The sequence below is a fragment of the Sus scrofa genome, chromosome 14 (assembly GCF_054392235.1).
Source record: "Sus scrofa isolate SSC_HxYL_T2T_F1_AM1 chromosome 14, Sscrofa_HxYL_maternal_Yorkshire_Landrace_v2.0, whole genome shotgun sequence".
NCBI classification, from domain to species: domain Eukaryota; kingdom Metazoa; phylum Chordata; class Mammalia; order Artiodactyla; family Suidae; genus Sus; species Sus scrofa.
Genome location: NC_139396.1, coordinates 117,830,189 through 117,846,774, shown reverse-complemented (window position 1 = coordinate 117,846,774; position 16,586 = coordinate 117,830,189). Strand labels below are relative to the sequence as shown.

General features: G+C 33.1%; 1 protein-coding gene across 33 annotated transcripts in view; it reads right to left on the bottom strand.

The window, feature by feature from the left end:
* Positions 1–16,586, bottom strand: part of PCDH15 (protocadherin related 15) — a 1,617,506-nt gene that overhangs the window by 726,814 nt on the left and 874,106 nt on the right. For all 33 annotated transcript variants that reach the window (XR_014827612.1, XR_014827610.1, XR_014827605.1 and 30 more), the window contains one exon: positions 3,222–3,340. Coding sequence is in view for 12 of the 33 variants with exons in the window: in XM_084996683.1 (XP_084852809.1) it covers positions 3,222–3,312 (91 nt within the window). In the remaining 21 variants the exon portion in view is untranslated. The remainder of the gene's footprint in view (positions 1–3,221; positions 3,341–16,586) is intronic.

Here is a 16,586-nt window from a genome sequence, read left to right as displayed (position 1 = left end):
AATAACATGGTAGAACAAGGAATACGTTTTTTATATTTTTTGTCCCACATAACATACAATTCAGCAGACAGCCCTGCTTCCTCGGCTTTCTATGGTACCTTCTTTCCAGCTTCCCTGCTCTCATTCTGGGATCAGGGCATATGTTCCCATTCCAATAAAAGTGCCAGGATTGGTAATGCGTTAAACTACAAGCTAAAATATCAATTCTAACATTGGGTGAGAGGGTAACTACTATAAACTACAAATCAATTGTGTTTTTCCAATTTTCTATCAGTTAGCTGAATTCTGACTTTTAAAATTTGATGTCATTACTACCAATATCACTTAGCTATTAATATCTGCTTAAATATGTAGTCATCAAATGAAATGTTCATTATGGAATAGGCCATATGCAAATTTCATTACCAAATCTAAAAACTTACCCAAATAATTTGAGAAATATCAAAGAACACAAAATTTAGACCAAGTTCTCAAGTAAAAAAAAAGATATAAAATATTGAAAATGACAAATATAAAATATACTTTTCTTAGAAGCAGATTTACAAATTTGGATAATAGTATAATATTTCATTTTAGGATAAAATATTTATTGAATAAATAGGATGTTTTCCTTCTAATTTCCTTACTCTTAAATAAGGAAATGCATAGAAAAACACAGCAAACTGCTTTTAACTGAAAGTCTAGGAAAATTCTATTTTTAATATAACAGAAACCTAAACTGTTATACTAATAGCCTTAGGATAGTTAATTATTTTTTCCACCTTTATTTTCCTCTATCTGAATCTCCTAACTATGTACGGGGATCATTTGTCAACTATTAAATGGGCTAATTGAACAAGTGAATTACCTATGGCAAATCTCTTTTTATTTTTCCTTTTTTCACCCATTTCTATTATGATTATGACTCTCACTGTTGTCTCTCTGCAGTCTAACCCATGCCTGCATTCCCAAGCATTTGGATAAAAAAATTAGTTAAAGAAATTCATAACACATATTCCAATTAAGTGTTACTTTATATGTTAGCCATCCTTTGCTTACTCCTGATTTCATTCCTGCATGGTATGGACTCAAATCTTATACGAATTTTAAAAACTGTAACTATGAAAGCCATTTTCATGAGCAATAAAATGAAAGTGATGTCAGAGTCCCTATTTGAAGGAGGTCAGAGAGAAGTATTGAAAGACCTGAAGGCGACCTTGGCGAATGTGTTACTATCTTGCGGGTACATTGGAGGATGCAAGTACTGAAGAAATGCTGAAAAGCGTATAAAGTTGAGAAATTTCTATAAAACCATGATACAAAATTTATGTTTCTTTGCCACAGTTCCAGTCACTTTAGTCTTCCTAAGTGTTGAGTAACTTACTTCTAGAAGGAGAGAACTGAGAAGGATTTCTAACTGTAACTGGAAGGTAGTCTTCCGTAGGTGAGTACGGTGAGTGGCAGCCTTACTGTAAGCTCAAATTTGGCAGGTGAGAAGCATCCTTCTGCTTCAGAGAGTAAACTGTTGGATGACCAACAGTGACCTGATAACCTTATTTTGGAGGCTGTCTATGCAAGCACATTTAGGAAGATCAAGAACTGTAATGCGCTTATTAAGGAAACTAATTTAGAGCATTACAGGTTAAACCAACAATGATTCCCTCTGATAACCTAAATTATATTGCTAAAAAGTATAGGGTTTGTGAAAATCTAATGTGAGCAATGACAGTGAATCCTTCTTTCACAGTGTGAACACTACATATGAATAAAAATAGAATGCCTTATAACATAAAGAAATCTCAACACACTGATTTGTCATCTTTTCTTGGGGCACACTTTAAAATGCATTCTTTTAATTTAAATTCATGCTCTTTTAAGTTCCATTGATTTCTAGTTTTGCTTCAGAGTAGCAGTTACATTATTTATCTCTCAGTACATTTTAAAATTTGTTGCTAAACTGGAGATTCACAATCTACATAAATGGCAATGACATGAACATTAAATTCAGATGCTCTTGAAGTAAACACTGTGCTAATTAGTGGGACTTTTCAGAGGATTAGACTGTTGAGTTTATGAAAATAGTTGCTATAGTGAATTATTCTGCAAATCCCCAAAGAGGCATGATTTTCTAACTAAGGAGGCCTGAGAATGTCTTAATATGTACATAAATTAAACACTGTTTGGGATAAAGTCAAATGAATTCATCTATCTTCAAATCATTCAGTTTAGCCAAGCAAAGCACACACACAAACAATTTACAACCTTTGATGCCACTAAGAGCAACTGAGTAACATGGCAACGGAGGTAAGGAGATGGTTACTTCCTTGTATACCTTGAGTGCTGAACAAATGTCAGGTGAAAATAATAAAAAGTAATACAATAATAAATTAATAATAATAAAAGAATAAAACTCAGTTTTCTTGAATAGCCAACCTCTAGGGTTGGAAAATGTGTCCATTTTTTCTTCCATAAAACTTTGTTTTATATATATATATATATATATATATATATACACACACACACATGCACACACATATGTATGTATGTATATATATATATATTTATCTCCACACTGTCATTATATAGTATTCGAAGATAGATTCCTCCAATATTGAAATATCTAAGACAGGCACATTTGGGCCACTGCAGATATAACATGTTAAATGATCCCTGCAGAGCCCAATAAATATATCTTTCTAAAGTGACTGATTTACTATTAAGAAATGACTTAGAAAGTCTAAAGCCAAGTCATCTACATTTTTTCACTCTTTCCAAATAAAACAGTGGGTGATAAAATAATGCAAACTCCAATTAAAGTCCTAACAAAAACTAAAATCATTAACGGCATCCACTTTTGACCTATTCAGAGTTCTTTTCTCATAGGAAGTGTTGGTATCTTTTATATTCCTAAACTTTATCCAAGCTACTGTTTGTACTTGCTCAAAGGTTAGCAAATAGAATTTAATGTCTTTTTTTAATAGCACTGATGTTTAAACTGCACTTGTTTAGTAAGAATAAGGATTCAAATAGAGGCCTAGCATTGGATTTTCTACCATAGTGCAAACATTATTGAGATACAAAGGGCCTCAGATGATACTTTTGTAAGATTATTTTAAATTATTGCACGGAATTATCAACTTTTAAAAATGAACTACAAACTGGCATTATTCATTTCTATGGCATGTTTCATTTTCCACAGAAATTCTGGCTAACTCTAAAAGTCAGAGAAAAAGCATCCTTACCGTCATCATATTGGCCCAAGCAGATTGTGAAGAGAGAGCCCAGAATAATCCCTGAAGCTAACCATTTCCAGAGATAAAACTTTTGGAACATCTTCTGTCAAATTCCACCCAAGGATGATCTGAAGTAACAAGAGAGAAAAAGAAACATTTGACAAGATCATTAATCTATTATGATAAACACAACTGTCAGAGCACTGAAAAGCCTTAATGACTTCATAGTTAATTACCTGTGCCATGCTATCCATTAACAAAGTAGCATACATATTCAATGCAGTGGAACTCATCTACATGAGTTTGCAGACGAGTAATCTCTAAGGAAAGACATCTTTTCTGTTATTTACTTTGTAATCAAATAAGTTGAGAAGTTAACATACTGATAAGATCAGAACCACATCTTTAAAACTGGGATCCTGTGAGTGAATCATATGCTAATCAGTTAAGTTACTAAATTTATCTTGTTTATAGAATAGTTTAATTATAAAGTGTAAGTTTTAACTTAAGATATTAAACCAGTTATTAGTTTCCTATATGAACATTTCAACGAACTCACCACTAAAACACTAATTTCTGGTATTCCCTTGTGGTGCAATGTGTTAAGGATCCAGTGTTGTCATTGCAGTGGCTCAGGTTGCTGTTGTGGTATGGGTTCGATCGCTGGCTTGGGAACTTCCACATGCCACAGATGGGGCCAAAAAACAAACAAACAAACAAATACTCACTAATTCCTTTTAAGTAGAGTGACAAGAGACTGACTATGTCATTCTAAGACTATGGATAAACCATCAGTTTTACCATGTGTGTCTTTGGAAGCATTTGGATGAATTTTATTTTAATTTTTTTGTTCTTCTTTGCAATCTCACAGTAAGAAAAGAAACTGAATGAGGTACTAGTGGCCAGTGAACATGCCACAAAATCTTTCTTACTGAAAAAAAAAATATTCTCATTTGTAAGTCTGAAAACATCATTCACATGGAAGTTCTCCAAATAACCCTGAATATAGCTCACATAGAACACAGATGGGAACTTTGTTTCTCTACATCAGAGTTCCAAAAGTAAAAGTGAATTAGCCTAAACAGTCAATAGGGACAGTGAAGGATATAAATAAATGGTGAAGTGCGAGTTTACCTGAAGAAACCAGCCAATATTCAACCTTTGTCAAGGTTGTCCTGTAGGAATGCAAACCAGTATTACCAGGTTTTCTGATTTTCCAAAAGATGGTAGAAACCGAAATTTCCATGCGAGATCACCATGTGAATGTTTAGATAACTGTGAATCCTCTTAATAGATTAAATGCTTCTGGCTGATCATATTTTTCTCAGAGATCCTCCAGTTTACAATTCTACCCTGGATTCCTTTTGCTAAACTAGTAGTGAATAAGCTTCATCAGAATGTACAAAGGAAATGCTTAAATTCTGCTTTTACATGTATTTTGTTTTATCTATTTTTCTCTTTTATTTTTGTGTTTTATAAAGTTCATTTGCACAATAGCAATAGTGCAAATAGTTTATTTAAAGATTATATTAAAAGTACAGACTTAAAAGTATTTAAATCATGAGATGTACAGTCCTTAAATTTCAAGTCACCACACTAGATGATTTTAAAATGGAATCTATTCTTTTTGTGTTTCTTCATCTTAAAAAAGAATCATCTTTTTATCTGGCCCTCACACATTTCCCTCCCTCCCCAACTGGTAAAGAACTCAGCCTCAGCTCATATAACATCCAGGCACAGATAGTTGAGAGAAGAGCCCATCATTAGATATCAAGAGAATATAATGATCCATGTTTATGGGAGGAAAGGAAAAAAATAAAATTGACTGATGTCAGTAGTTGTAACAGTGGTTGATTAGAGAGTGGCATCTTTTTAAATTCAGGTTCTGATACTTCCCATTTATGACTTGAAAAAATTAAATAGTATTTCTGTCTCATTTTCCTCATTATTAACGTGAAGATTCAATATTACCTACCACATAAATTTATTTTGGGGATTAGATAAATGGCGATAAATACATGCTTAGAAGAGGACTTCAGAATGAGCACTCCGTAAAGTTTAATATGAATATATTTGGTTTGGTATCTGTGAAGTCTTCAAAGTGCTTAAACATATATTTCCTCAAACTGACTTTAGCACAGTCTCTAAGGTAGTACTATCATCTCCATCAAAAGGTCATGCTCACTGGCTCAAGGTTACAAACTTAAGTGTGGCTGAAGAGGTGGTGCAGTTTGTAAGTCTGAAACTTCTGTTCATTCCATTAAAGAAAAGGATTGGACAATTTCCAAAAGAACACATGGTTCAGGTTTCTAGGTATATAAAGACCCAGAAGAGCTTGCTGCATTTTTTGCTTGTATCCCAAGGAGAAATATTGCATTCCCTTTTCAAATCTGTAATAGAGCCCATAAGATTTATGCAATGAATGGCTTTAATTACTTTCTTTTTTAAAAAAGAAATGTGGCAACATTAAGGAACAGAAAACAGTCTTTACAATTTAAAACAAAAGAGAAAACACTTAAAGGATATAAGGAAAAAAGTTTAAAAAGCACTATCCATTTTCATGACTAGTTTTACAACCTTGAGAACTGTACGTAAAGTTCTTATAGGTCACTTAAAACAACATCTCTAACATGGTATTGTACCTTTATTATAAGTTCCATATTGAACTCAGCCTTGTTCTCTGAGTATGCATTTTCCTTCTAGATCTCCTTGACCATTAATGTTATGATCTAGCCTGCCCAGTTCTAAAAAGGAATGTAGCTCATCCAGTTATAAGGTGCTTGCCTTTCAGGAGATAACTTATTGGCATGTTCAACACTCTGGTAGCATTAATAAAAATATGGTTTTGCAATAGTGATTTAGAAATACAGTTGACCCATGAACAACATGTACCAACCAAACCCTTCCCCAGCCGAAAAGGTGAGTACTGTTATCCCTGCCCAAAAAACAAAAGAACTGATAAATGACTTACCCCAAAAAAGGAAGCTGAAAGAGTGTGGGTAGACATAAGGCTAGTCATTTTGATTACATGTATTGTGATCCCTAATCAAATGCAAATTTTCCCCATACATAGATAACTTAAAAGATTCTAATGAAATTGTGGAGCACTGTATTTATTGAAAAAACAATCCACATAAAAGTGAACTTGTGGGGTTCAAACCCATGTTGTTCAAAGGGTCAGCTGCAGTGCTCTACTGTCAATAATATTGGGGAAAAAGGCAGTTTTCCCAAGTACATTATAATTTTACATGTAAATGATTTGAGTTTCATGAATTTTACTTTATATTTTCCATAGGCTTAAGAATATTTTACTACTATTAAAGAAAGAATATTTTACTACTATTACTCAAGACACAATATACGGATTTTGAATTCCATATTATTCGCATGGTAAAGCCACCAGATAAAACTCATACTCATTTCTCTGGCATTCAGTGTCTTGAGAAATTCATTTATTCAACAAGCATTTATGGAGGGTCTATGAGGTACTGCTCACTCTTCTAGGAAGTTAGAACATCAGTGGAACAAGGTTCTACTTCCATGAACCTTAGATTCAGAAAATGAAGTAAGGTTATATGAAGCAACCAAATGCATTCTGATACCATCATGGAGAAGAACTTGACAAGAAAAGCATAACAACTGCAACAACTCCAGCAGATAGTACACTCAGTGGTATCTACTGCCTTGAGTACAGACTGCTGCTCATTACTTGGAGAGAGAATACATTAAAGGCCTTTCACTTTCAAGTATAAATCCAAAGACTGTCAATACACAAAGCTCTGTTCTTTACCTGTTGATCTCTGCTTCCTAGACTGTTTGTGATGACACATGACAAAAGCAGCCAAGGTTGACATCACAGCAATTTTCCCTCTGGTACATTTTTGACAGTGTCAACGACTTGTTTTTTTTTTTTTTTTTTTTTAAGGCTCTGTCCTGGACTGCTATGGGAAAAAACACTAATGTCTTTGATACATCAAAGTGTTGAACCTATTGCCAACACCATGATGAGAAACCCCATATCAATACTGCATCAGGAAGCAAGCTGGAATCTCTCAGTGAACCAGGAGCTGTGCATAAGCATCTGCACTTCAACAGTCTGTTCAAACTCTGGTACTTTCCAATCTCTGACAACATCTAAACAGAGCTATACAAATAAAGCTTGTCACTGCTCTGTACTCCTTGCAAGAAATATATACTACTCACTTGCTAGAATAAAGCAAACTCTTTTTCAAAGCAGCCTCAACTACAAAATTGAGAACATGAAGCTTTCCAAAGTTACTGAATCTTACCACACCAAATAAGAATTCCCATAACTGACTGACTGAAGACCCTTCTTCTACCTCACCATAGTGGGAATCATCAAGAATGTTTTTGGAGTTCCCGTTGTGGCTCAGAGGGTTAAGAACCTGATATAATGTCTGAAGGAGGTGGGTTTGATCCCTAGTCTTGCTCAGTGGGTTAAGGACCCAGCATTGCCACAAGCTGCAGTGTAGGTCATAATTGCAGCTTAGATCCAGTGTTGCTATGGTTGTGGGATAGGCCTGCAGCTGCAGCTACAATTTGACTCCTAGCCCAGCAACTCCCATGTACCAGAGGTATGGAAGTTAAAAAAAAAAAAGAAAAAGAAATCATAAGCTTGACCTGCTGAATCATCTTTTATTTCTTTTTTCTTTGTAATATGAACTGCAAGAAAATAAAATCTCAGTTTTTCTGATATACCCACATTTTATATGTTCATCTCATTATAATTTATAACTTTATTAAATACATATTATATTTATGTTGATAGATAAATTTACATGACATTGATATATTATGCTTATAAAATAATCTTTATAATTTGAAAATAAAGTACATATTTATATAAAATGTGAAAATAAATGTTTTATTTGTGTAATTGTTTACAGAAAATGTTGCATTTAAGCTTTAAACATTTTAACTCAACAGCTGTAAATATTAAATGAAACTGGTTTACCTCAAAACACATTTTCTGAAACCATATGATACACATAAGGAAAGTCCAATGATACACATAAGGAAAGTCCAAGTTTAGGAGATTCTTCTTCCACAAATTTTGATGGGCCTTTGGAAAATTCGATCAAGACCTTAACAGGTCTGTAAGGGTTTATCCTTTTAAAATGGTAGTTTTCATCAAAAAACTCTAAGGAAAAAGGGACACTGATTTTCTTTGGGGGGGGGGGTGATACTCCTCATCAAGGAATCAAATTACTGACAAATACAGCTACTGAATTTACATTTAAAGGTTGTATGTATCCTATTAGAAAAAGCCAATATTCAATTTAACCAAATAACAAGTATAAAGCATATGCCATAATAGTCTAGCCATACTAGTTGGCCCAATAAAATGTGATTTGGTCAAATTTTAAAAAGGGAGTAGATTCCAGAGCCTATGTCCATTACTACCATCATACGGACATTTTTTTGTGTTTATAAATGCATTTACTCAGGATGACTGTATTGTATATTTATTACATGTCAAACATTCTGCTTCTAATGAAGGCATAAATCAATTTGGTTTCCTCACAGTGACTTTGCTAGAGAGCAAGCCCCATATTTCATACTTTTTAATATATCATTTTAAAGTACTTTGGTAAAATGATTCCAAATCAGGGGAGTATTAAATTTTAATTTCCAAATTTTTTATTTTTAATTTTTATTTTTTTTTTGTCTTTTCTAGGGCTGCACCTGCAGCATATGGAGGTTCCCAGGCTAGGGGTCTAATCAGAGCTGTAGCCGCGAGCCTACACCAGAGTCACAGTAAGGAGGGGTCCGAGCCGCGTCTGCAACCTACACCACAGTTCACAGCAATGCCGGATCCTTAACCCACTGAGCAAGGCCAGGGATCGAACCTGCAACCTTATGGTTCCTAGTCGCATTTGATAACCACTGAGCCACGACGGGAACTCCAGCCCAAACATTACTTTATCTGTGAGATATTTAACTTAAAACATATAAACAAATATGAGTAAAACTGAGTTTTAAAGCTCAAGGAATTGCGCGCATACTTTTAAAAGGAAACTTGAAGGAAATTTCTGTGTAATGTCATTCTGTGGCACAGAAAACAGATTATGACTACTATTCTTGTTTGATGGAGGTTAAACATCCCAAGAAACACAAATAAATGAATGGATTATTTTTCTCTTAGAGTAAATCCACTAACAAAAATAAAAGTATTAAGCCAGTCGAGAAAGACTGCAGTTGAAAGTGTAAAAATGCCTGTGACTTTTTGGATGTATTTATAATAAAACACCTGCCTTGGAATGGAAGGTTATGATGCATTCCCAGTTGTGTCACTTTGTTATATGTATAGTAAAGTAATAACAATTTATGAGACTTAGCTTAAAACTAGGATAATAAAATCCATTTTATCCTGCTATAGTTGACAGATGATAAAGAATAAAAAAAAAAATGGGAGTTCCCGTTGTGGCGCAGCAGAAACAAATCTGACTATTAACCATGACATTGCGGGTTTGATCGCTGGCCTCACTCAGCAGGCATTGCTGTGAGCCATGGTATAGGTTGCAACATGGCTCACATCCCATGTTGTTGTGGCTGTGGTGTAGGCAGGCAGCTTTAGCTCCAATTTGACTCCTAGACTGGGAACTTCCATATGCCCATGGGTGTGGCCCTATAAAGCAATTAAATAAATAAATAAATAAAAGGAGTACTAAAAATGTTCATTTTTAAAATTTACTGTATAAGTGTTTACTGAGTGCTGATTCTAGGCAGTGTTTTTTATAAATATTGAGATTACAGCAGTGTGGGATAAATGAAGGAATGAATAATGAAAGAAGGAAGGAAAGGAAAAAGGAAAGAAAAAGAAAGGGAAAGAAAGAAAAAGAGAGAGAGGAAGGAAAGAAGGGAGAAAGGAAAAAAGAAAGAAAAAAGAAGGCAGGAAGAAAGGAAGTATGGAAGGAAAGAAGAGAAAGAAAGGAAGGGAGAAAAAGAAAGGTCTATGCGGAATATTTAGTCTAATAGGATGTGAGAGTCACACTCTATGGTGCCCCACAATGAATAATGATCTTGTATAATTCCTGCCATCGAGTGCAGGTGAAATCTGTGACTTGCTTCTAACAAGCAAAGACAGAAGCTTGGTGAAGATAATGCAATGCAATCCCCTAGATTTGTTTAAATTATATAAACCTCACTCTTAGCACAGTGGAGAGAGAGAGAGATTTTTCTACTGAACTTAAAAAAAAGTAAATATCCATATAGTAAACTGTCTATGGAGAACATAAGCCAGGGTTCTATGAGTAATTTCTTGTACCTGAGGGCAGCCTCCATACAACAGGCCTCAGTCATACAACCAAGGGGAAATGAATTATGCCAACAATCTAAATGAGCTTTGCAAAGGATTCTGACCTAATCATCCTATAGATCAGAACACAGATTGACAGGTGCTTGGTTGCTGCCTTGTAAGACACTGAGCAGAGGACCAGCTAAGCTGTAGTGGGACTCCTAACCCATATGTAAAACATTGATCCGTTTACTGTCTGTTCTAAGTTTTTGAATGATGGTTGCTTATGAGATCAAAGATGGAAATGGATGTACTGAATAAAACTAAAGGGGCAAATATATATTCAACAAAGAAGAGAGTGGTCTTGCACAGACCAATGGCTATAATTTCAATGAAATTATGTGTGTGAGGAACACAAATCTTCAGTGCTGTGGTATAACAACCAAACATTTCTGTAAGTATTGTCTTTGGTCAGGTGTTCATGGAAGTCTCACGTGCAAACACTGCTTTCTTGATTGGTAACATACGGACATAAAAGAATAAAAGGTCAAAAATTGCTGAAATAATTCTTTCTAACTATCTTATTCTATTTTTGTGGGTTCTGAATTAAGTTCTTATGAGAAATTTACTTAAAAAACTAATAAACTAACCAGACCTATATTTTTTTAGTAATTTCCCCTTATCTGTCAATGAATTTAAAGTAAAGCATATTACAATTGTACTTACATTACTACCATGATAAAAATTATAGTGTTAGCATAAATTAATTTATAGGGAGTTCCCATCATGACTCAGTGGAAATGAATCCGACTAGTATCCATGAGGACGCAGGTTCAATCCCTGGCCCCACTCAGGGGGTTAAGGATCTGACATTGCCGTAAGCTCTGGTATAAGTTGCAGACCCCACTTGGATCCCACATTGCTGTGGCTGTGGCATAGGCTGGCAGCTGTAGCTCTGATTCGACCCCTAGCCTGGGAACATCCATGTGCTGTGGGTGTGGCCATATAAAGCAAAAAATTAATTAATTAATTTATAGATAACAATTAAATTAGCACAAAAATGTTCCCTAGTGCTAGAGTTACAAAGAATGGTTATATACCATAACAGAAAGGTTATATAAACAATGCATATAGATTACCATTATGCTTTTAACTATAAAATCTTGAATGAGCATCCAATTTGCTTTTTTTTGTTTTTTTTTTTTGTTTGTTTTTTTATTTTGCTGTGCCCATGGCAGGCAGAAGTTACCCAGGCCAGGGATCAAACCTTTGTCACAGCAGCAACCTAAGTCACTGCAGTGACAACACTAGATCCTTAACCCATTGAACCAGAAGAAAACTCCCCAATTTGCTTTTAAAAACAAAAAGGTAATATTTTATTTAGATAAGTAAAGTTGGGTATCTGTTTACTAAATGTAACTATTAACTAAAATAAAGTTGGAAATTACAAGATCTTAATATTTAGAAAAGGTCATCTCACAATGCAGTTAAAAATTTAAATACTAAAATGAGATCTAATTATTTCAGATATAATCAATTACACATAAAATTCATTTTTTTCTAATAAATTTCTCTAATTTTCTTCTGTTTTAATTGAAAAAGCTGTTAGAGAATCTAGTCATACTATTTTATTAGCTTTTTCCATTGTTAGAGCTTGGTAGGAAATATGGTTTTAAATAATAGTCTTATAAGTAAGCAACAGATTTAGGATGAAAGATTCATAACAGTTTTAATTTTAAGAAATAACTACTGTGTTTAATGACATGTTAAATGGTAGTCTTTAAATTTTTCATTTGTTCTTCTAAACCTGCATTCAGTAAGACCATGGAAAATCAATTTAAAAAGCATGTCATTTTTATGACATGTATTTGATGAAAATAGGAAATCTTGTTTTTAATATTTACTTGAATATTAAGATTTATATAAAAGATACCAGAATAAACACTGATTAGAAAACGGAATTTCTAACTAATAAAATATTTTGTTTACTATGTAACTTCAATATATATTTTATAAAATTTATTTATAGATTTTATTTAATGTAAATGGGTTACAAAATGCATATTTTAAATAATTTGCCAAGTGAAAGATAAGCAGAACAAATGAAACTAAGTTCTTCTTCCATTGTCTCTCTTCTTATCATAGTGGACTTAGATACTGCATCTTTTCTAGGTTTCATTTTTTTATATAGTTTACATTATAAGCATGGTAACTGGGAATCATACATTTGCATATTATATTAACACAAGTACAGAAACGAAATACTCTATAAATTACTTTGTATTGTCTTTGCAGGAATCTTTTAGTGAGATCCTCAGCAAACTGAACTGAAAATACTTCCTTTATCATAATTTTTAAAATGGAAAATTCTGTAAAGGGCTAAATCTGTAAGTTTCATGCTAATAAAAACACTGTTAAAGATCAATATTTTGGGTATGATAGATATTACTGTTCCTAAAATCATAGATATGTTTTACTAATTTATATAAACAAATATTAGAATGTTCTGTTTAACTTCACTCTGTGCTTTTCTTATTTGTACTAAGAAATCACAAGTGAAATTTACACTCTGCAGAAATATTATTTCAGCAACTGAAATAATTTGATAAGGGAAGACATACAGCTAAGAAAGTGTTTTTAAATATTTCTAAGCTTTGTTTTGATGCAATTATTTTAAGTTTTACTCTTTGTTCTATAAAACTATATGATCAAAGAAGTCCTCAATCTTCTCAGCTGGCATAAGTGTGAAGATGAATTAACTTAGAAAGGTAACAGATTATGTGAGAGTCATGTAAACCCTTCATTTATGCTACAGATACATCAGTGTCATCATAGCAGTTCCTAAAGAGATAATTAATTCAATGTAGTGCCGAGCTTTATTTGATGATACAGAAGTTCTGATAAGTGGCAATTTCTCTAGAGACCAGAAAATAATCATATTACAACTTCAAGTCTAAACATAGTCAATTTATATGTGGCTAAAAGAGCCAAAAATAGATATAAAATATTTTTTATAGTTAGATATTTATAAATCACAGCAATGAATTAAGAATATTATTTTGAATAGATAACTATAATGTTGAAAACAAAATGAATACAACTAAATTGTGGCTATGAAAAGACTACAAAGAGGAAATAATATTGTATTTTTTTTGTCTTTTTTAGGGCCGTGCCTGTGGCATATGGAGGTTTGCAGGCTAGGGTTCCAATTGGAGCTATAGCTGTGGGCCTACACCAGAGCCACACCAGACCTAAGCTGAGTCTGTGACCTCCATCACAGCTCATGTCAACACTGGATCCTTAACCCACTGAGTGAGGCCAGGGATCAAACCCACATCCTCATGGATGCTAGTCGGGTTTGTTAACCGCTGAGCCATGATGGAACTCCAATAATATTGTATTTTCAATCATCACATTGTAATGGTTATTAAGGCATTATGGCATTTTGTTTTATTTTGTTTTGTTTTTTGTTTTAGTGATGACCATTTAAGAATGACTAGGTTGGAGAATAAAATATATACAACTTAAAACATAAATAATAGCATGCGGTATAAAAAAGGAGCAAAGGTTCTTCAACAGGAGTATGGATGGGAATGGCAATAACAACTAAAGTGTCAAATATGATTTCATCAATATAATGGGACTTCCACAGGGCATGAAAGTCTGAATAAGATAAAGACAGGAAAAAGGAAGGGGACAAAATCACTCAGGTAGGAGAAAAAAGGTTCAAAACAGAGGAAAGAGGATTAAACAAAAAGATCACCTAGAGATATAATCTACATAGTGGACTATCAGGTGACAAGTTGAAAGCACATGATAGTGGAAAATCTAGGCTAATCTAAGTTTTGTTTATTTGTACTGTTTTTGTTTTTGAGCAATAATGGTGACAGACTGACATGTTTAAAAAGAAGGTGCATGAAGAGGACAATATGTAGATTCACTTGATAGAAGTATGTAGAATGGATTGGAGGAGAAAAGATGAATGATAGACCATATTCTATTTAATACTATAATTATTTCAGTTTTATTCTCTGTTTAAATAAATCTATTGGAGTTGCTTAACATTTTCAGGACAGATTAAAAAAAGAACACCATAGCTGGTCTTAGAATATTCCTTATAAAAGGTGGTGTGTATTATATTTGTAAAATTCTGTCCTATCTATCAATGTAATGCAACACAATTATTAATTCTTCATGTATGAGGGCAAACACAATTTAAACAATTTTCTTTTGCTCACACAATTATACGTTATAAGTAATAAATTAATTTTCCCATATGTTTGAGTATGCTGATATTAGCAGAGCCTTCTGAAACCTATACTAGTGTCTATTTTCTGAAACCTATACTAGTGTCTATTTTTAATGTCTTCATAGAAAAACATCTAAAAAAGTGAACATAAGCCATATAGTACAATTTTAATATTTTTGTTGAAAGGGCAAAATAATAAAAAGTGATAATTATTTCTTTAAGAAGAATTTTTAGAAAAGAAAAATAAAAATAAAGCATGTATAGAAATATAAACTATAGTTTCTATAGTATTCTTGTCCAATTAAACAATAATCATTTTATAAAGTCTGTTTTTCCCCTTAGAATCATTGCTAAAATTCAAAGGTTCAAGTTTTTAATTGCTACTCATAAAGCATGCAGTGTAACTTTCAATATCTATGAAAAGTCTCCTGTTTTACATGATTCAGCAAGATATTCCTCTTAGAAAAAATTCATTAAAGAGTACTAACTTTTATGTAAATTAATGGCTAGAAACTTATTTTATTCCCACTTTCCTGTTTCAGATATGGGTGAATAAATCAGAATCAGGAATATTTTGTGGATGAAAGGAAGTAGAAGTCTTAAGATTGGAAACTTATTAATATGATGCCCATGGGCAAAGATGAAACTGGATATCATGGATGATTTTGAAGCTGCAATTTTAATAATGATAAGGGTAGAGTGAAATGGAGAATCGAAGAAGATACAAATTCCATACCTCTGTCCAAACCACCAAATTTGTTAGCATATCAAATGTATATTTTGCTAACAGCTTGTAAACAGTGGGTGCATGAAGATTAAGAGACAATCAAATATAATTGTGATGGGATCAAAATGAGTGTTAAGTTGCAGAAAACAGAAACTAGAGAGATAAAATGTGTGTGTTTGTGCATGCGTGTGTGGTGCATTAGGCTACATGCGTTATTAAGTCACAGGTGTTTAGAGAAAGAGTCACAAATGAATAAGACTGTAAAGTTAAGGAAGATCCTGTAAATGAATAAAGCTGGTAGAGAGAAAATAGGGATCTGGGGACTTTGCTGTATTTAAATTATTAGCGACTTTGTGGAAGTAGAGTCCCATTTTTTTTTTTCCTGTCATCTTCCAATTGTTTAGATAAAGAAGAATGTCTATATTTTAATGTGAAATATGCAACATCACATTGTTTTAATTAAATTATTTTTAACATATGTTATCAGTCAAAGAAAATTCAGCCACTTGTTCTGTCCAGCCATGGTATGACAATTTGAACCCTCAGGTTTGGGAGACAGTCATGGACTCTCCATTATATAATGACAGCCCCCTCTGTGAATACAAGACTACAATATTATTATCATGTTCCATAAAACCCCTTTTCATAGTCACATTCTTTAAGAATTATAATAGTTTAGAATACTTTTTGCTTGGAAAAAAGTCTTAGAAATACACGAAATGGTTATAAAGATGATATATATGCCAGGATTCTGAGTCTCCTAGGTAGAAATTTTAGTACTACTTTTGTCACAATTTTCTCAAAAGGAGTTTTCAAAAATGTTATGTACGTATGTATATATTCACAAATGCTCTTTTGTTTGTTTTTTGGTGGGGTTTTTTGCTGTTTTTGTTTTGTTCTGTGTTTTGTTTTGTTTTGATTCACATCTACCTTACCAAAGTAAGTATGCCTTTAGGGTACAGTCATAATCATCACAAATTTCATTATTTCTCCAATTGTTGACTTATACTCAGAATTTGGAAATCAAATGAGCATTTTGAAAGTCATACAAAATTCTAAGTAAAACTCATATGATATTTATCTATGATTTTTCTATTATTTTTAAGGTTCAAGAATGGTTCTAGACAATCTTCCAAACTG